The following is an 18666-nucleotide window of genomic DNA, read 5'->3' on the forward strand; positions in this document are numbered from 1 at the left end:
GGTGAAATAGTGTTTGATCCAAGAAATATTAGTAATTAAGAAGTAGATCCAAGGGCTAGAAACTTAGAAGCACCAAGAAGGTAGTGCTTCTAAAAGTATTTTAACTCAATTCGAGTTTTTAGATATAATAATAAGATTTAGTAGACACATGTAAATATTTTGTTCAGCATACCTTTTTGATTTGCTGAGATTTGAAGTTATTATATTTGGTCTTCGAGTCAGTTTCCTGAATAATATTAATCTTAATGGATGTCAAGACATTTTAAATAATGACAAACTATACTCTCAAAATAAAAGATATCTTATTTCGACATCCAAACAAGTCACGAGGGAGAGGAATTGTGAAGCATGATGCATGGTCCTAACACCTACTAAACCCTCGCTCTTCCCGGAACCCCCTGTGATTTCGTAGTTTCTCACTTTGCCCCCTGTGGTTTAAAATGTATCAAATTGCTTCCCTATGGTTTCGTTTTTATCTTTTCGGTACCTTTTTCGTTAATATTTTATTAAATTATATACAAAAAACTTCAGATACCATCTAGATTTATCAAATATTCACTTTAGTACCCTTTAATTTTAACTTTATCACTGATTGAAGAAAAAAAAATAATGAAATTGATAAGAAAAAGAGAAAAAAAAAATCACAGGGAAACAAATTAATATATTTTAAACCAGAGGGGGGCAAAGTGAGAAACTACGAAACCACACAGGAATTTTTGAAGTTTTCCCAAAAATTTATCTAATCCAATCCAAATCCAATCCAATCCAATTCGACGCGCCAATACAGTCCAAGCATGCACATTGAATCAACCAGTTGACCAGCCCCAGTTCTCGAAGAATAATTCATAGAAGCATCAACAAGAAAAAGTCTCCTATGTCTTTTTCTACAAGGATTAGTTTGCATGGAAGTGCGCGTTCTTGAGGTCAACGCAGTTGTTATTTGTATTATTATTTCATTAAAAAGAATAAAATATAATAAACGGATCATACAGTTTCTAACTATTTGTATAACTTAATATTATTAAATCTAGAAAAAATGATGTGCTACGTAAACGGTTTTCCAACCCATCGAATCAAATTTCTTTCAAATTTTTAATGTAGAATATAATATGGTAGTTGATTTCCAGGCTCCAGAAAATTTAAGATCTTATTTTGAATTTGAAAATCGAATATTGTATCCGATTAAAAATATTTGATCGCACTCCTTATCAATCAAAAGTACAAATTTTTTGAATAAACTAAAATGTTGTACCGAATCCAAACAGGATCTAAAGATGCTATCCGATAATAAAAGTGAATGAAGTTTGATAAAATAACTTGATCAAAATAAAATTTAAAATTAAGTGAGTTTTCAAAATAAAACATTGTGATAAATTTTATGACCAATTAATCATATATAATAAAAGATTTATCTCTTCCAAAAGGTTTATATTTTAATTTATTGTAAAAAGTTGTTGGATAAGATAAGAATTAATCTCCTACTATTGTGCGGGGTGAGTTATTTCTCTTTCTTTCTTTTTTTTAATCAAGTGAATTATTTTCTCTCTTTCCATATGTGGAAGCATTACAAACACAGGCACACAAATAATATTAATATATTAAATAAATGTAGCCTATTTATAAATAAATATAGAAAAATTAATTCAGAAATATACTAGCTAGATCAAAGCCCACATGGTATGTTGGCCAATGAGACACAAAAATTTATTTTATATATATATATATATATATAGTATAAAATAAATGTGGAAAGGAATAATGTTAATATATATCAATTTGAAGCCATGTATGGAGATAATTATATGTTGAGAATTTCTTTTTATAGTTGAAATGAAGTTTCTTGGAAAGTGTTTGGTTTCTTAAAAAGAATATTAAAAAAATTATTTTTGGGTAAAAAAAGAAAATTTTTCGTAAAAAAAATCCTTTTATAATCTTCTGCATGCCTATTTGTTTTTGAGGAAACATTTTTCATAAAAATTTGTTTTCAAAATATTTTTCACGCTTTTAGGGAAAATCAAACAAATCTTTATCTGATGGAGAAATCGCACTAATTCAAAGATTTCTAAATATTTTTTAGAACCAAACATGACTTGAACCAATTCAAAATACGTGGCGAATGTACCGGGTTCAAAAAACCAAGCTAGTGAACTAACACGTAACAACTTAGTTTATTTTTAAATGAAATAAACGAAACGGGTAGCGTGCTACCTATCTCTCAAAAAAAAAAAGAAAAAAAACAAGTAACAACTTAAAAAGTAAATTACCTATTTTAATAATCGAAGCAAGTCTCAATTTTTATCCAATATGATAACTATTATTTATAAACTTGATGACCAAGCTAATCCAAAAAAGGATTAAATTTTAAGTAGAGATATTTGATCTAATCCCTACTAACAAAATAATAACAATAATAATAATAATGACAAATAAATATCTAATTTGTTTTGTTCCTTTTTTAATTCCTTGATGCAGAAACCCTAGTCCTCCTCGAAGGTTTTTTTTATCCATCTTTTGCTTCTTCCCTAATAAGGTAAATACAATTTTACCTTTCGAAAATTTCGCCATTAATTACCACCTACTCTTTCTTTGTAAAAAAAAAAAAAGAAAAAAGAAAAGAAAAGAAAAGTATGTATTTTAAATTTCTATAAAAGGTGAGTTGGATCGGATAAGAGTTATCTCCTATTCACAGTATTTAAGCTTCAGATAAATTTAAATAGTAAAAATATATAAAATTTATCAGAAATATAGACTATTCAGATTTGACTATCCAATCTTTCAAAATTTTAATTTTGGTATTCATTCTTTTAATTTATTTGATTCAAATAATTTGATTACTCTTCATATATAAAATTTAATCTAATTGATTATTTTTAATAAATTTATAGTTGCGTGAATTACATAAAAATATAAAATATATTAATCAAACCCGTAAAAATAAATAATCCGTTCAAAATTTAAAGTTAAAGCATCTCTAATTTGTTCAAATCGCGTAAATCAAAAGATTAGACAAAAAATTAAAATGTTTAAAGATTAGATAGTTGACTCAAAACGGCCAATACGTGGGGTAATTAAGTTTTACCCATTCTTACCAATTTCAAGCAAAATATAAACAATAAAAATTATTACTATGGTCAAAAAAACGCGTTTCTTGTTATTTTGAGGGAAAAAACAAACAAACCAATTCTAGTCCAATGCTGTGGGCCTGTAGCTCGTGCTTTTATTAATTATTCTTTCCCTATCACAATTCCATCGCAGTAACTCTCCAATTAATATTCCTATATTTTACTTCTACTACTATTATTATTATTATTATTCATTAAAATTCGAACTCTCTTTCTCTCTCTCTCTCTCCCTATATATATATATATATATATATATTTGTAGCCTACACCTTTGAAACCCTTCTCTATTAATATTGTTGAACGCATTGTTCTTGGTCGATACTGCAGACTACACCGCATATTACATATATAGTGCGAGAGAGAAAGAAGAAAAAAAAAACACCGAGAAAATCACGAAAAATCGAGATCATCATGGGGTTGTTCAAGGTGGCGGGGGCGTCGGAGTACCTGGCGATCACCGGATACCGAATCGACGACATCAAGCTCGCGAAGAAGGCGTGGCTCCTCCCGGGGCAGTCGTGCACGCGGTTCGACATCTCGCCGGTGAACTACACCTTCGAGGTGCAGGCGATGAGCGCCGAGAAGCTGCCCTTCATCCTCCCCGCCGTGTTCACGATCGGCCCCCGCGCCGACGACGAGGAGAGCCTGCTCAAGTACGCGAAGCTGATTTCGCCGCACGACAAGCTGTCGAACCACGTGAAGGAGCTGGTGCAGGGCGTCATCGAGGGCGAGACGCGGGTGCTCGCCGCGTCGATGACCATGGAGGAGATCTTCAAGGGGACCAAGTCGTTCAAGGAGCAGGTGTTCGAGAAGGTTCAGCTCGAGCTCAACCAGTTTGGGCTGATCATCTACAATGCGAATGTGAAGCAACTAGTCGACGTCCGGGGCCACGAGTACTTCTCGTACCTGGGGCAGAAGACGCAGCAGGAGGCGGCGAACCAGGCGAAGGTGGACGTGGCGGAGGCGAGGATGAAGGGGGAGGTGGGGGCCAAGGAGAGGGAGGGGCAGACCAAGCAGAACGCATCCAAGGTCGACGCCGAGACGAGGATCTACACGACGCAGAGGGACGGGGAGGGGAAGAAGGAGGCGGTGCGGGTCGCGACGGACGTGAAGATATACGAGAACAAGCGGGAGGCGGAGGTGGCGGAGGCGAACGCGGAGCTGGCCATGATGAAGGCCGGGTGGGAGCGGCAGGCCAAGGTGGCGGAGGTCGAGGCCGCCAAGGCCGTCGCCATCCGCGAGGCCGAGCTGCAGATGGAGGTCGAGCAGAAGAACGCGTCGCGGCAGACCGAGAAGCTCAAGGCCGAGAACCTCAGCAAGGCCATCGTAGACTACGAGATGAAGGTACCAATTACTATTTCAACACATATTTCAACACATATGCGCCTGCAAACATATATACATATACATATAACAGGTGCAAGAAGCGAACTGGGAGCTGTACAAGAAGCAGAAGGCGGCGGAGGCGATGTTATACGAGCAGGAGAAGGCGGCGGAGGGGCGCAGAGCTACGGCGGAGGCCGCATTCTACGGCCGGCAGAAGGAGGCGGAGGCGGAGCTCTACGCAAAGACCAGAGAAGCCGAGGGGCTGGTAGCGTTGGCGAAGGCGCAGAGCACGTACGTGTCTTCGCTGCTCGGCGCGCTCGGCGGGAACTACAACGCCCTGAGAGACTACCTGATGATCACCAACGGAATGTACAGGGACATCGCGAAGATCAACGCCGAGGGGATCCGGGGGCTGCAGCCGAAGCTGAGCGTCTGGACTAACGGTAGCGGCGGCGAGGGCGAGGGCGGCCTCGACGGAGGGGCGATGAAGGAAGTGGCGGGGGTCTACAGGATGCTGCCGCCGCTGCTGAAGACGGTGAACGAGCAGACCGGGATGCTGCCGCCGCCGTGGATGGGATCGCTCGAAAACCACTCGGATTAATAAGTGATAATAATAATATATGAAGCTTAATTTAGTTGTTATTCTTAGTATTATTAAGCATAAAAGTAGTGTGTTTAGTTAATTAGTTTGTGATTAATATTAAGCATAAAAGTAGTGTGTTTAATTAGTTTGTGATTAAGGCTTTTGTTTTTATTTATATGTTGGGATGTTTTATGATTAAGTATGCTTTGTGGGAGTTTTATGACAATTGTAAGTGCATGCGTACGTACTTGTACTACTTTTTCAATTAAGAAACTGATCATGACCCACAATCTACAAAGGAAATAATCAATATAAACCCAAACAGGACTTTTTAACAAAACAACCCTCTAAAACTCTAAATTTATATTTAGCAAACTAATTATCTCTTTGCCACATGGGATTTTTTCTTGCCACATGAGATTTTTTCTTGAAACGCTGATAGTTAAAATTATATGAATAGATTATTAGAATATTTAGATTATTAACATTATATAAAATTGTACGGATAGATTATTAAAATTTTAATTATATATGATTTGATGAAATTTTTATGTGATGGTTAGAACTTATTTAGTTAATTCACGTATAATACGCGAATTATTGACAAACAATAGGCAAACGCATAAAACGGTCCGTGCGCAAATATTTCCTAAAAAATCAAAAATAGTTACGTTTTTGCGATCAAAACAGGCTCGCCGAATCATATTTTGAAAATTTGGGATAGAGTGGCCGCCGAAAGATGAAATTTTTGTGACGGAAAGATGAAATTTTTTTAAAAATTTTGGATTTGCTGGTTGCGGAACAATGAAATTTCTCGAACCGACGTCGCGTGATCTCGCTCCGCAGATCCGTTCACCTCCTGGTGACCAGTCGAGCAATTTGCTTGTTCCATTTTGAAGGAAAGATAAAGACTGAGCGAAAAGGAAAGATATAGACTGAGCGAAAGCAAAGAAGGAAAAGAGGAGGAAATTGCGGCCTACGCGTGGGAAAATATCGCGGTCCACGCAGACTGCACTCTTTTGTATATATATCTATATCTATACTATATATAAAAGTGTATAGAAATTCCGACAATGATAGATGGAATCTAAAAAAAAATAAAATAAAATTACCTACGAATGGTTATGATTAATATGTTAAAAATATTTCAAATAAAAACAAACGGTTATGATTAATCTGTAAAAAAAAATAATATTTCCTACGAATGGTTATGATTAATTTGTTAAAAATATCTCAAATCATAAGACGATATGATCAATCTATTAAATCTTTACTATATAAAAATCTATTCTCTACAAATGCTTATGATCAATTTGTTAAAAAAAATCTCAAATAAGAACAGTTATGATCAATTTATTAAAAAATAGATTCCTATCATCTATAATTCAATCCTACGAACGATTATAATCAATTTGTTAAAAAATACCTCAAATAAAAAAAACTGTTATGATCAATTTGTAAAAAAAAGCATTCCTATTTATCTATTTTACATTAAAATTTGAGTTTAATTATAAATTAAATTAAATTTTTGATATCAAATTTAAATTAACAATTAATTTTTTATACAGTGGATCAATCTTAAATTTTAAAATTTGAAAATAAATATAAATTAAATTTGATGCTTTAGTTTAAAACACAATATTAAATTTAATTCATCAAAAATCAAAAATATATAAAAATGTTAATGTATATAAAAAAAAAAAACACATTGGATATATACATATTTTCTAATAAAATATAATATATTAATTTATAAATATAGATTTTATTATAAAATTTTGGATTTATATAATGTACACATTTATATATTTGGAATATATTTATATATAATTAATTGTTACGTGTATTTGTACGTACATTCAACTAGTATTAGTATATATAATATATATATATTATATATATAATTATATATATGTATATATATATATATATATATAATTTTATCCAATTTTATTTTTATATTTATAAAAATTATAATTATTTATGATAATAGCATAAATCCAAAAAAATTTAATTAAATAAATAAATTTTTATTCCGAATTTTTAAATTATAAACGTAAAATTTTCGCATAAACCGTGTCTACGAATTATTGACGAATCCGATTTTTAAACCGTATTTTTCAACGAACTTAAAAATTAAGTTACGAATTTTATTCATATTTTATCCGTATAGAATTTTTACCGTATCCGAATTAACTATGAGTTAGAATTATATATGAAATATATATGTAAAAAAAAAGCGAAAGACGGTGAATCGTACACCGCCTTTATCAAGATGGTGAATCGTTCACCGTTTTAAGAAAAAAATTCAGCGTGACTCTTACATGGCAAAAGAATAAAAAAAATAATAAAATTATGTACCCAATTAGAAAATTTTATAAAGTTATTCTGAAAAAAAAATCCTCTGAATCAACTTAAAATCAGATAAAAAAAGTCACTTCCCAAAGTGCAGGAAAATCGAATAACGAAATTCCTAATTGGCACATTGAGAGAGAAGCACTGCTCATTGAGAGAGAGAAGCATTGCACATTGTTTGGTAAACTGACCAGATTTAATGAAAGAGTCACGGCAGGCGACAAGAATCAGAGCTTGTTCAAACTTCAAACTACTACAGCAATTGAATCTAAAAACAAATTCTAGTCGATGCAGAACGCATAAAACCCGCAGGAAGAGCGAAATAGCATCACCCGATAAAACAAGGCTACCTAAGCTATGATGCACAAAATAATGCATCCCACAAACAATACAACAGGAAGGGCCGCAGCAACAAAGATTTTATCAAAGATCACAAGATTTTATCAAACATCACTGAGAAACACGCATGCTTGCTTCAAAAGGCAAGTCAAGTTACATCCGTGAGAAAAACAATTCGAGATGCTCGGAATCGACAAAACTTGCAATGCAGACTTTATGGGAAACTAACTAGAGGACTGAAGTAACGCTAATGCGTGAACAATCAAAGGTAATATGCCAAGGACAGACCACGAAAAAGGAAATCGAAATAAGTGTTAAGTAAATTTAGTGGGCATGCCTAGTTAATGAAAGGACTTATAGTGTTATCATGCCTAATTACAAACAGGAGAAGAAAAGAGTGTTTAAGATACTTGTTTGTCGCAAAGATTTACACCGAGTCCACTGGGAAAACGAAACCTAATCCTTCTAAATAGTGGTACCGATTACTCACAACAGACTTCTGGAGCCAAAAAGAAATCTTATCAGAAGTAAAATTCTCTGACAGAATGTTCGCTACCTATAGTTACTACTTGCTTAGGAAAGTTGGTATACTTCAAATGGCAACATACTGCGTGCCACATAACTCGCACAAAGATGATATGTTCTACTGGGGTTGCCATGTGAATATGTGATAGTGAGACAAAATGCAGAAAATACATCCAATGCCAAAAAAAAAAAGGGCATAAGATATCAAATACAAAAGCAAGGAAAATCTATGCTTTTCGCAAGAACAGTTCTTCAATTCAGTATTTGCCATCCTCAACATCCAAGGAATTTTAGAGCCGCAGAGGACATCTATTTAGTATTATCGTTATACCATAAAAAGACAGGACAAGGATGATTGAAAGATCTATAATTAAGGATATAAACCGAAGCTGCAAAGCTACATCTTTTCAGTGTCATGGCATCATTTAGATGATTAGGCATAGCTCAGAAGACAAAGTTTGCATCGACATCATAGTCTATAAAGAAACACAATGCAAAAGTTCCAAAGGGGCTATCATACCACAAAACACAATCTTATTACTTTATTATATGGCCAGATTATAAATGAATTGAACATGTATGTGAGCACACGTCTTACTGCACAACGCAGATTCACCCCGAAACTCATCAAAAATAATTCGTAAGGGAAATCAATCTGTAAACACACAACAAGCTATAATCAGCAGCAGGGAATACTATCATCCAAGAATTTAAGCACTCCTCGACAGTAGAGGCAAAATGACTCCCATGCCAATGGCATGGTTCTTTGAGTTGGAAAGTAATTACATCAATAAATTACAAAAGATTCAATTAAGAAAGATAATAAGCAATTAGAGAATATTGATGCCAAAAAAAATTAATCTTTCATGCCATTGTGTATCGACACAAGGGCATTTTTTGCACAACACACATCTACACGGCGGAGCACACACCAGTGTCGTACGGTGCCGACAAGTGCTCGGCATGACCATGTGCCATGGTACATAAATCCTAGCTATCATCCATACTATCAAAAGTGAAATATTTAACCCACATTCACATCCAAAATTAAATAAGCAGCAAGGATCAGCATATTATGATATACTCCAAAATCCAAAGCTACAATGCAGAACACGTTATAACCAACTTTCGAGAGCAACATGAAATCGAAACAATATGTGAATCCGCACAACTAAATCCAAAACTGCAAGAAAATAGAGATTTAACAGGATCTAACGCCATCCAAGCGATAATCAGCTGCATGCAATACAAGCATCCATTCCAAATCCCTTATTATGTAGTAATTTCTCTTCCTCGGCAATAATAGCCAACTCAGATCATGTGCAGTATTTAACCAACATTCAAATCCAGAATTTAATAAGCAACAAGATTCAACATATTATAATAAAAATCCAAGATCCAAAATTACTACAACGCAAAACAAGTTATAACCAACTATTGCCAACGACATGAAATCGAAACATCACGATTGCCGAGTCCGAAGAAACTAAAACCAAAACCATTAGAAAGGAGAGAGATTTAACGGGATCTAAGGAGAATGGAGATATCACCACCACCACCTCCGGCGAGGGGCTTAGAGCGGGCCCCTGCGCCCGCCGCCGTAGGGCGCGCGGCCGGCGTAGGCGGGGACGGCGGGGGTCTCGGCCTGCTTCTCGACGCCGGGGAGATCGGCCATGCCGAGCGCCGCGAGCATGTCGATAGTTTCCTTATCGACGAGGATTGAATCGAGCTTGAGCGCGGACTCGTCGGGCACGAAGTCCATGCGGCGCTCGCGCTCCTCCTCCTGGAGCTTCAGGGAGATGCCGCGCACGGGGCCGCGCTGGATCCGCCGCATGAGATGGGTTGAGAACCCCGCAATCTTGTTGCGGAGTCGCTTGGAGGGGATGATCGCCACCTCCTGGAGCACCTTCTTGTTGACGTGAAAGTCCAAGGTCATGCGGGAGTAGTACCGTTCTATGACCTGACGCGACGATTTCTTCACGGTCTTGGTGCGCACGCGACCCATATTCTGCGGCGGATGTGACGGCGACGGCGGGCTCTACGGCGGCGACGGAGGTGGAGCTACGGCGGCGGCGGCGATGGAGGAGGAAGAGCTAGGGTTAGGGTTTGCGACTGGGACGAAGAGGGAAAGGATAAGGGGTTTATAAAGGGGGACGCTCTAGTTAGGGTTTCGCAGAGATTGGTCCTGATCCCTTCGTATAAATCTCAGCCGTTGATCAGTTCTAACGGGTCGGGTCATGGAAAATGAATGGAATCGGGTTCGGGTTCTACTAGATTGGATCAGTCGCAATCATATTGGGCCAGGTTCGTGGGCCTGTAGTAGTATATGCGTCGAAATGTTGTTTGATTATGATTAGGCCCATATATTGTGGGGCCGACTTACAAGATTCTGGGCCTTTGCGGGCCTGTTATTAGAAAAACAACTTATTTCGCGATTTTGTACACAACTCATCACTGCATTTTACTACGGTTCGTCGTGATCCGCAAATTTCTGCACACTGAGAGGCCAAAACAAGCCCTTTCAGGGCGACATAGTGATAATAATATATTTAGCATTGGATGTTTACATTCTTTCTCATTCGTGGTCGCAAAATATATAGTCTTTTTACAGAGCATGACTACAATACATCTGATTTGTACTGCAGTTGTCATGTAAATTATCGTCTGTAATTTTGCAAGGAAACATCTCATTTGTTTCTGAAGATGCAAAGCGTGCTTAATATCATCTGATTGGATAGTTTTTTAAAAATATATATATATATTTGTTATAGATGTAGGTAATACCCTCTCAGCACACAATAAACAAGCTTTGTATGTATGTTTGTGTGCATGCACAAGTTTTATTATTGCAAATATAAGGTGACTCTCCATAGTTGTACCATGCATGATATGAAAAGGACAAACCATGCAAAGAAAATGAAAAAGAAGTACAGGATCATTCTTAATTTCTCAAAAAATGAAAAAAAAAAGAGTAAAAACTATTTCATATGCTTTGGGTTGGAGAAAATTAGACGGCACTAAGGATTTCGTCCTAAAATTTAACTTATTCATCTCCGATCATCAAAATATAAGGCGAATTGTAATTGTATTTTGTTATTTCATTTTATAGCTTTGATATATCCATCGCTGAGTCAGGCACGAAAAGAAATAAAAATTTTTGTACGTCATATCATCTTTATGGTATTCGACACTCTATGCTCATATATAAATGTAAGAGAAAAAAAAATTAAAATTTAATAATATTTTATATAATAGTTTGAGGATTTTATTTTTTTGAGAGATAGATAGCATGCTATCTGTTTCGTTTATTTTATTTAGAAATAAAGTTAGCTGGAAATGTAAATCAACTAGAATTCGAATTTAGGTCTCGGATATCAACCACCAAACCTTCTGTCACTTGCTTTAGGAACGGTCGGTATAATAGTTTGAGGATTAGAGTTCAATTATATCCACACCTGTCCAACCCATCCCAGAATTTTTTTTTCTTTTATGAAAAAGATCATGACATCACTACCAGAACTGGAAAGTGATGGGCCAACCTCCAACATTGTAGCAGTTGAAAAATTAGGGCATTCTTAAGGGAAATAATTTTAATTATTAATTTCGGTCGAATTTAGCCAGTAAATAATATCCACACATAAATGATTAAAATTTTATTTGTTAATATCAAAATTTGACTTGTCTGTAAAAGAAATCTAGATGGTAAAGTAGTTCAAATATTATTCGTAAATCATGTTTTTGTTCAAAGAAATAGATCAAACAACGAATTTAAAAGTTTCGTTGCGATAGAAAATTGAAGTTAAGTAAATAAATTGAGAACTGTTTTGTTTGTGGTTGAAAATTAAATCAACTTAAGTAGAAAATTTCTGGCCATTTGAAGTGGTCTTAGTCTCACTTCTTGGTCAAAATAATAAGGCATTATTTAGAATTACAGAAAAATTATGTTATAAGTGGTGGTAAAATATGTCATTTGTTTTCGTATGAAATAACGCGTTATCATAACGATTCAATTACAATATACTGATCCTTAATGCAAAAAAAACGCTCTTAATCAAATTCAATTAATAAATAACAGTCAGATATAATATTAATAAATTTATGTATTAATATTCTAAATTGTACTTATAAGAATTTTCATTTGATAAATTGTAGCTCAACCCTTTTCTCCTACTATTTTCATCCGCTAAGCTCTAAAACTTTTGTCGTGACAAAAATTAAAGGAAGCTTCCGACATTGAACGCAGAAGTCATAATAAGTAAACATATTGCACGCATTTATCACGAGAAAAGTGCATATGTTGTGACGGAAAAATTAAAGCAAAATTGAAACTTCCTCTGCATTATTAAGTAGAAAACTATCACCATTTGAATTGGTTTTAGTTTCAACTTCTTGGTTGAAATATTAAATCAAATTTATAAAAGCCAAATACTACTTTGGCCGGCTTTTTAATTAAAAAAAAAAGAAGAAAACAGTGGGATCATCGAACTACACATGAATTTGTTCTCTTCTTCTTATACTCTCTTTTTTGTCTTTTTTCCACTTTGCTTCAATTAAGTTCATCAATAAAATTTCCATTAGTGTAATCTTAATTCACTTGTTTGGATTCAAAATTTCTTAATTTCCTCTTAAGAAAGATTTGAGCCTTTTGTATTATCCTTGTTTTGTTTTGTTATTGAAATTAGGTATAGAGATAGGGAATCTTTCTTTATTGTATAAAAGTTCTTGTACGGCATTTGAATCAATAATCATCACTATTAACCTTGACTCGAACTATTTGAATTTTTTTTTAAAAAAAAATACTTCATAAATTTATACCATTGTTTCTCTCTAATGTTTAAGTTGTTTTTAACAGTGAGGTGAATTTAAGATTTTCTCACGAAGCTTAAATATCTTACATCTTATTTAACGGTGTTGATGATCAATTTAAATGACTAATTTTCATATGCAAAAATATTCTAGCTCCATTTATTGCGTATGTTACTGATTACTAATCGAATTCTGAATAAAAAAAAAATTAGTGTATTCAACCATTGTTTTGCGAAAATAATGAGAATATTTATTACTTTTATTATTATCCTTACTTTATTCCGAAACCAAACACTGTTTTTGAATGTTGAATTTATTGGACGGCAACTAGTAAAATTGAAGCATTAATCCAACACAATAATGTGAGAGTTGGGCCGTTAAAATATAAGCGGGTTAGGCCGGCTCATGGTCAATCATTTATTAAACAAGCTAAACACGAACCGGCTTATTAAAATATCAAGTTAAAAAATTCAGCTGTTAGATTGTCAGTCCTACTATTAGGTAAAGAGTTGAGAAAAAATTAGAATCTTAATCTAATAATTAAAATTTACAAAATATAAATATCTTTATATTTGGATTGGCCTAAAATTCAAATAGTAAAAATTGATAAATATATATATTCGAGTTATATCGAGCTGAACATAGGTGAGTTGACTTCAGCTTATGTTCGGCTCATTTATTAAATAAGCGATCGATCTCGGATTAATTTCGAGCCAAATACAAGCTGGCCGGTGAACGGTGAGCTGAATTGCCAGTGCTATTTGAGAGTAGTCTAATTTGTAATATGCAACATTTTGAAGTGCAATACTGCAAAAATGATGCTACACCAACACTCATTCCATGCTGAAGACATGACCTATTCCTTTCTCCAATCCAAAGGAATCTCCACTTAACATCCTCTTACTTTCAAACTTGAAACAAAGGTAAAGCTTAAAAGCTCTCTAATGCATCTTTTCAATGAAAAATCCTTTACATTCTCTTGCTACAATATACAAATAGATTTAATGTTTCATATAACAATATTACGGTTGATGATGTTATAATAAATAAATATCACGAGTGGGCTGGTATGCTTCTGGAAGCACGGAGGGCTCCGTGCTTCCAAATTGTTTTCGATGTTCGGACTTTCGAATCAACGATCGGCTCCGTTAGAGTTGATCTAGAGTATTTGAAGTACCTAAAAAATAAATTTCGCGATTTTTCGATATGATTTGCCTAGTGATCGAAGGGGCTCAAAATCAATAATTTTAACGGCCGTGGTGAGCCGTTTGCAAGTTTAACGGTGTAGAAATATCCAAATCACATGAAATTTTGATAGAAAATTCTTTATACCATATAAAACAAGATCAATAACTTTGATCTAAAATTTTAATATCATATCATCATATTTTGTAAGATTTTTATTTTCAGCCGTTGATTTTGAGCCCCTTCGATCACTAGGCAAATGATATCGAAAAATCGCGAAATTTATTTTCTAGATACTTCAAATACTCTAGATCAAGTCTAACGGAGCCGATCGTCGATTCGAAAGTCCCAACATCGAAAACAACTTGGAAGCACGGAGTGTTCCGTGCTTCCAAAAGCACCCCAGACGCACTCTAAATATCACATCAGTATCGTCTTAACGGTATTTTAGTATTTAGTCAACTAAATTGTACGGAAAAGTTTAATTAAAGTATAAAATTAGAGACTTTAAAAGAAAGATTTTATGGAGCTATCTGAAACTAATTTTTTTTTTTTTTATTTTCCTGTTAAAATCATGCTTAAGAGGTTGGTGAGCTGAAACTAAATCCCCTCTACCAATTTTTCCACCATAAATCCAATGTGGTCAAACCACATCCCACCTATTTTCACCAATTTTATTTTATTTTTTTTTCCAACCCATTTATTTTTTATTATTATTATATTTTCTCTCTTCAATCTTTATCCTTTTCCACCAAAAATAACAAAAAAAACTACTAAAAATTCGCAAAGAGAGAGAGAGAGAGAGAGAGAGAGAGAGAGGAGAGAGGAGAGAGGAGAGAGAATGAGTTCGATGTTCGCTTCATCTTCCTCACTCTCCACGCCTCCGTAGTTTTAGCGCCGCATCGGAGGTGGATTTCGCTCCTATGCGCACCCAAATTGTACCCCAAAATATGAGCTTCTTAAGCTTGTGAGGAGTAGGATTCGCCCCCACGCGACGCCTCCACCTTCTCCCAGGTAAAGGCTCCTCGTTTCCGTCTCCGAAACCCTAATTCATCTCAAAGTTCGGATCTTGGTGCAATTTGAAGCGATTTTGGGGACCCCCATTTGCGATCTCCCTCCCTAGGTTTTTTTTTTTTTTTTTTCCAGTTCATGAAGAAGGGTTTAGAAGCGGTCGCAAAGAGGGGTTTTTGAGGCGTAAAAAGGAGAAGGATTGGGCACTAATGCCGAATAGTGATGTTGGTGGCGATGGTGGTGCTGAACCTGGATCGAATTCGGGGTCTAGTAACCCCGGATCGAAGGTCGTTGTTGATCCGCTTCGATTGGGGGAGAAGGGTGGAGTAGGGGGGCTACCCACGCTGAGTATTGTGATCTCTCAGCCAGTGGAGGCTCCGAGCCCTAAAGGCGATGTCGCGAAGGGCGGCGGCGCTGTCGAAGGGGATGAGAAGGTCGTCGGCGGTGCATCGGCGGCGGCGGCGAAAAAGGGTTGCTTGCCGCGGTCGGAGAGCTACCATGAGCAATGCAGGTATATACATGTGATTGATCATTTGAATTGCTTTGGCCCTTTTAATTGTTTAATTGTGTATTGTTGGTTTAATGGTTAGAGAGAGAGAGGACAAGGATAGCAGGGTCGATGGATAAACATTCAATTCAATTTAAGGTAGAAACCTGCTAAAATCAAGTGTGAGTTGTTCTTTGGGTATAGTTTTAGTAAACATGATAGCAAAGATTCGAATTTTAGGCGTTTTTCTCTGTTAGATTGCAAGAACCAGAAAACACTTTTTTTTTTTTCTAATTGCTGTTTGACCCACTAGATTTAATTTGGTGTAGAAAATCGATTAACTATTTCTTTTTATATTTGTTGCGACTGGGGCCACAAAATCTGATTTGTCGACAACAAAAAAGGACTACTGAATTGAGAAAGTTGTTAGATCACAAATTAGGGGAAAGAAAATGCTTCTTTTCGTGCTATTTTTGGTGCAAGTGCTTTTTCTCCCACGACTCAATATTGATCATTGTTAGTGCGATTTGAAGAAACGGTCGACAAAACTGATCTGCATGCTTGCAGTTCCAGAAACAAAAGCCAACAATATGTGTCATCTTGGCAACCCAAATCTGTGAAATTGGTTACAACTGGTGTTTCCTTGCGGATCATTTATGTAATATATAATAGCAATAATGCGATGAAATGACTCTATAGGCTCCTATGTCTTCCGCATATTAGGTACTGGCGGGGCTTGTTGAGCAACAGGTATAAGAACAGCAATCATTTGAAGTGGGTGTAACAACCAAAATCTGTACCACTCACTGACTATTATTTCTCTACACAGTGGTCAGATCTAACTCGAGTCACTTCCACTCCGGTCGAGCGGCTTTTATTTTGATTCTTTAATCTTTGTCAAAAATCTTATTTGATTCGCTTGTTGTCCTTCCATTGCTGCTCTTATTATGTTGGAATCGTCGTCTTATTTATTACCTTTAATAACATTCTAATCTTTGTTGCATTCATGCCGAGAAAACTTGGTCAGAATTTGTCAGCAACCGTCAGAAGAGCCTTTGGTCGATCTTGGGTGCAGATGCCGAGGTGAGCTTGCAAAAGCACACCGCTCCTGTATCGATGTTTGGTTCCGTACTAAAGGCTCGAATAAGTGTGAGATATGCCAGTAAGTGTTCCACTTTATCGTTCACTGTCTTTGCGTTTGCTATTAATATTTTTTGAACTCGAATTTTTCATCTTCGCAGACAGGTGGCTGCGAACATCCCCTTTCCGGAATCACAAGCTAGTGTAAGTTCAGTCGCCTACAAGTTCACGTGGTACTTGTGTGGGTTTTATGAAAGAGTTATACATCGAGTACTTTTAACGCATAACAATAGACTATTGAAATAGACCCCTCGACTTTTTTTCTTTTTTCTTTTTTTTTCAGTTGACACTCGCTCATTATTTGCACAGTTATATTGGGGAGTCGTCAAATTTAACAATTTTACCTGCTTTCATCTAAGGAATTGTAGATTCCGTTAATAGTTAACAGCTGATAGCTGATGAAGCTGCTACTTTTAAATAACTCAAATTAAAACGAACAAAAGATGAGGGGTGGTTAGAAGTTGGAACTGTACTCCAAAATGGTCCATAGTTGGGGGAGTCTCCACACATTTTTACAACTTCAAAACTGTTTTATTCATTAAAGATAGTGAATTATTTGATTGTATATGCCAACATATGGCGTGATTTTTCTGATAGTTGATGCGAGTTGATTTTGTCTCTGGTATTGATTTTGTTTAACAGAGTAATTATTGGGTGTGGAGAGTGGATTCTGCCTTTGGAGGAAGGCGCATAGAACGTGAAAGGGTATCTACGTCACTACGAGTCTATGACTCCCTCTTCTTCTTTTTTTTTTTGTTATTCGGTCGGTTCATTCTGTTTCTTATATGTTCTTTCCTTCTTTTTGTGTCGACAGAGTTGCTTTAGCCCACTCTGGGTTGCATTTGCAATTCTGATCGGAGGGCTCTTGCTGGACGTACTAATTTCTGTTTCTCTCGGTGTTTCTGCACTGCCTGTGAACATCATCATAGGTACAATCCCTCTAACATCTCCCAATTTTTTTTAAAAAAAAATAGAGAACAAAAAGAATTTATTCTCCCATTCACATTTTTAGCATGCGAAAGAATATGAAGGCCCGAGTTTTATTGGTTAATTCTACTTCGTATTCACCGAAAACCAACCTTTTGTGCTATCTCAAGTTTGCGTCATTGCAGTACGAATGCAACCGGATAGAACCAAATTTTTAACCATTTTCCTTCACTTCAGGTGTTGGCTATAATCTGCTAGTTACATTTCCATGTACCATCATTAATGCTTCGACGTATATTTTTATTATTAACATAAGTTTGCTAGACATAAAGATACGCGTATCGCGGATGCATATCGTTTTTTCACTTGGGTTGCGATCTGTGCAGGCGTCCTCATCGTGCTGGGGTTGGGCACGGCTCTTCGGCTCGCTCTCGAATGCTGTCAAGAATGGGGCTCAAGGAGAAGCATCCAGAGGCTGGACAACATGACTCTACCTGCTGGATACCATCCTGGAGTTTAACTGTTCCTGTATATATAGATATAAATAGATCATCAAATCATAGTGCTTGATAAATTTTCTTTTCTTTTTTCTTTTTTTTTTTTTGGGATTCCGAAAAGTTCTTTCGACAAATCAGTTGAATGCCAAATAAATCGCTTGTTACAACTCTCAATCCTCTGTACATTTATTTATATATATCCATCCGGTTTAGCTATTTGAAATGATTAGTTCTCGTATTTTGCTCAAACTTAAATTCAATTTCGTCTCTGAAGTTTGATCGATCTGAGATTTCAATTTTTTTGTTAGATTTTTCGGTGTATGGAATTGAAGTTCTGAGAAGGTCCGGGATTAGATATGTAAA

At 35.8% G+C, this 18666-nt stretch overlaps 3 protein-coding genes across 3 annotated transcripts; 2 read left to right on the forward strand and 1 right to left on the reverse strand.

Annotated features, from left to right (window-relative positions):
- Nucleotides 3461-5263, forward strand: LOC109714388 (flotillin-like protein 1). The gene is made up of 2 exons (XM_020238991.1): nt 3461-4466; nt 4540-5263. Exons 1-2 carry the CDS (start codon nt 3534-3536, stop codon nt 5047-5049), a joined length of 1443 nt encoding a protein of 480 aa, XP_020094580.1. The 5' UTR covers nt 3461-3533; the 3' UTR covers nt 5050-5263.
- Nucleotides 9509-10266, reverse strand: LOC109714079 (40S ribosomal protein S17-like; the record flags this gene model as incomplete). The annotated part of the gene is given in 1 exon segment (XM_020238493.1): nt 9509-10266. A coding segment is annotated over 1 exon segment (432 nt). The 3' UTR covers nt 9509-9823.
- Nucleotides 14830-18532, forward strand: LOC109714080. Its single transcript, XM_020238494.1, has 7 exons — nt 14830-15255; nt 15388-15763; nt 16767-16901; nt 16981-17023; nt 17522-17584; nt 17694-17808; nt 18193-18532. Exons 2-7 carry the CDS (start codon nt 15462-15464, stop codon nt 18324-18326), a joined length of 792 nt encoding a protein of 263 aa, XP_020094083.1. The 5' UTR covers nt 14830-15255; nt 15388-15461; the 3' UTR covers nt 18327-18532.

Source organism: Ananas comosus, linkage group 8, assembly GCF_001540865.1.
Source record: "Ananas comosus cultivar F153 linkage group 8, ASM154086v1, whole genome shotgun sequence".
Taxonomy (NCBI): domain Eukaryota; kingdom Viridiplantae; phylum Streptophyta; class Magnoliopsida; order Poales; family Bromeliaceae; genus Ananas; species Ananas comosus.

What these genes read in the sequence shown, in the direction of transcription:
- LOC109714388 (XM_020238991.1), top strand. Translation starts at nt 3,534, where the DNA reads ATGGGGTTGTTCAAGGTGGCGGGGGCGTCGGAGTACCTGGCGATCACC. An exon ending in TCGTAGACTACGAGATGAAG is followed by an intron (nt 4,467 to 4,539) that starts GTACCAATTACT and finishes TACATATAACAG; the next exon opens with GTGCAAGAAGCGAACTGGGA.
- LOC109714080 (XM_020238494.1), top strand. Translation starts at nt 15,462, where the DNA reads ATGCCGAATAGTGATGTTGGTGGCGATGGTGGTGCTGAACCTGGATCG. An exon ending in AGCTACCATGAGCAATGCAG is followed by an intron (nt 15,764 to 16,766) that starts GTATATACATGT and finishes AAACTTGGTCAG; the next exon opens with AATTTGTCAGCAACCGTCAG. An exon ending in GGCGCATAGAACGTGAAAGG is followed by an intron (nt 17,585 to 17,693) that starts GTATCTACGTCA and finishes TTGTGTCGACAG; the next exon opens with AGTTGCTTTAGCCCACTCTG.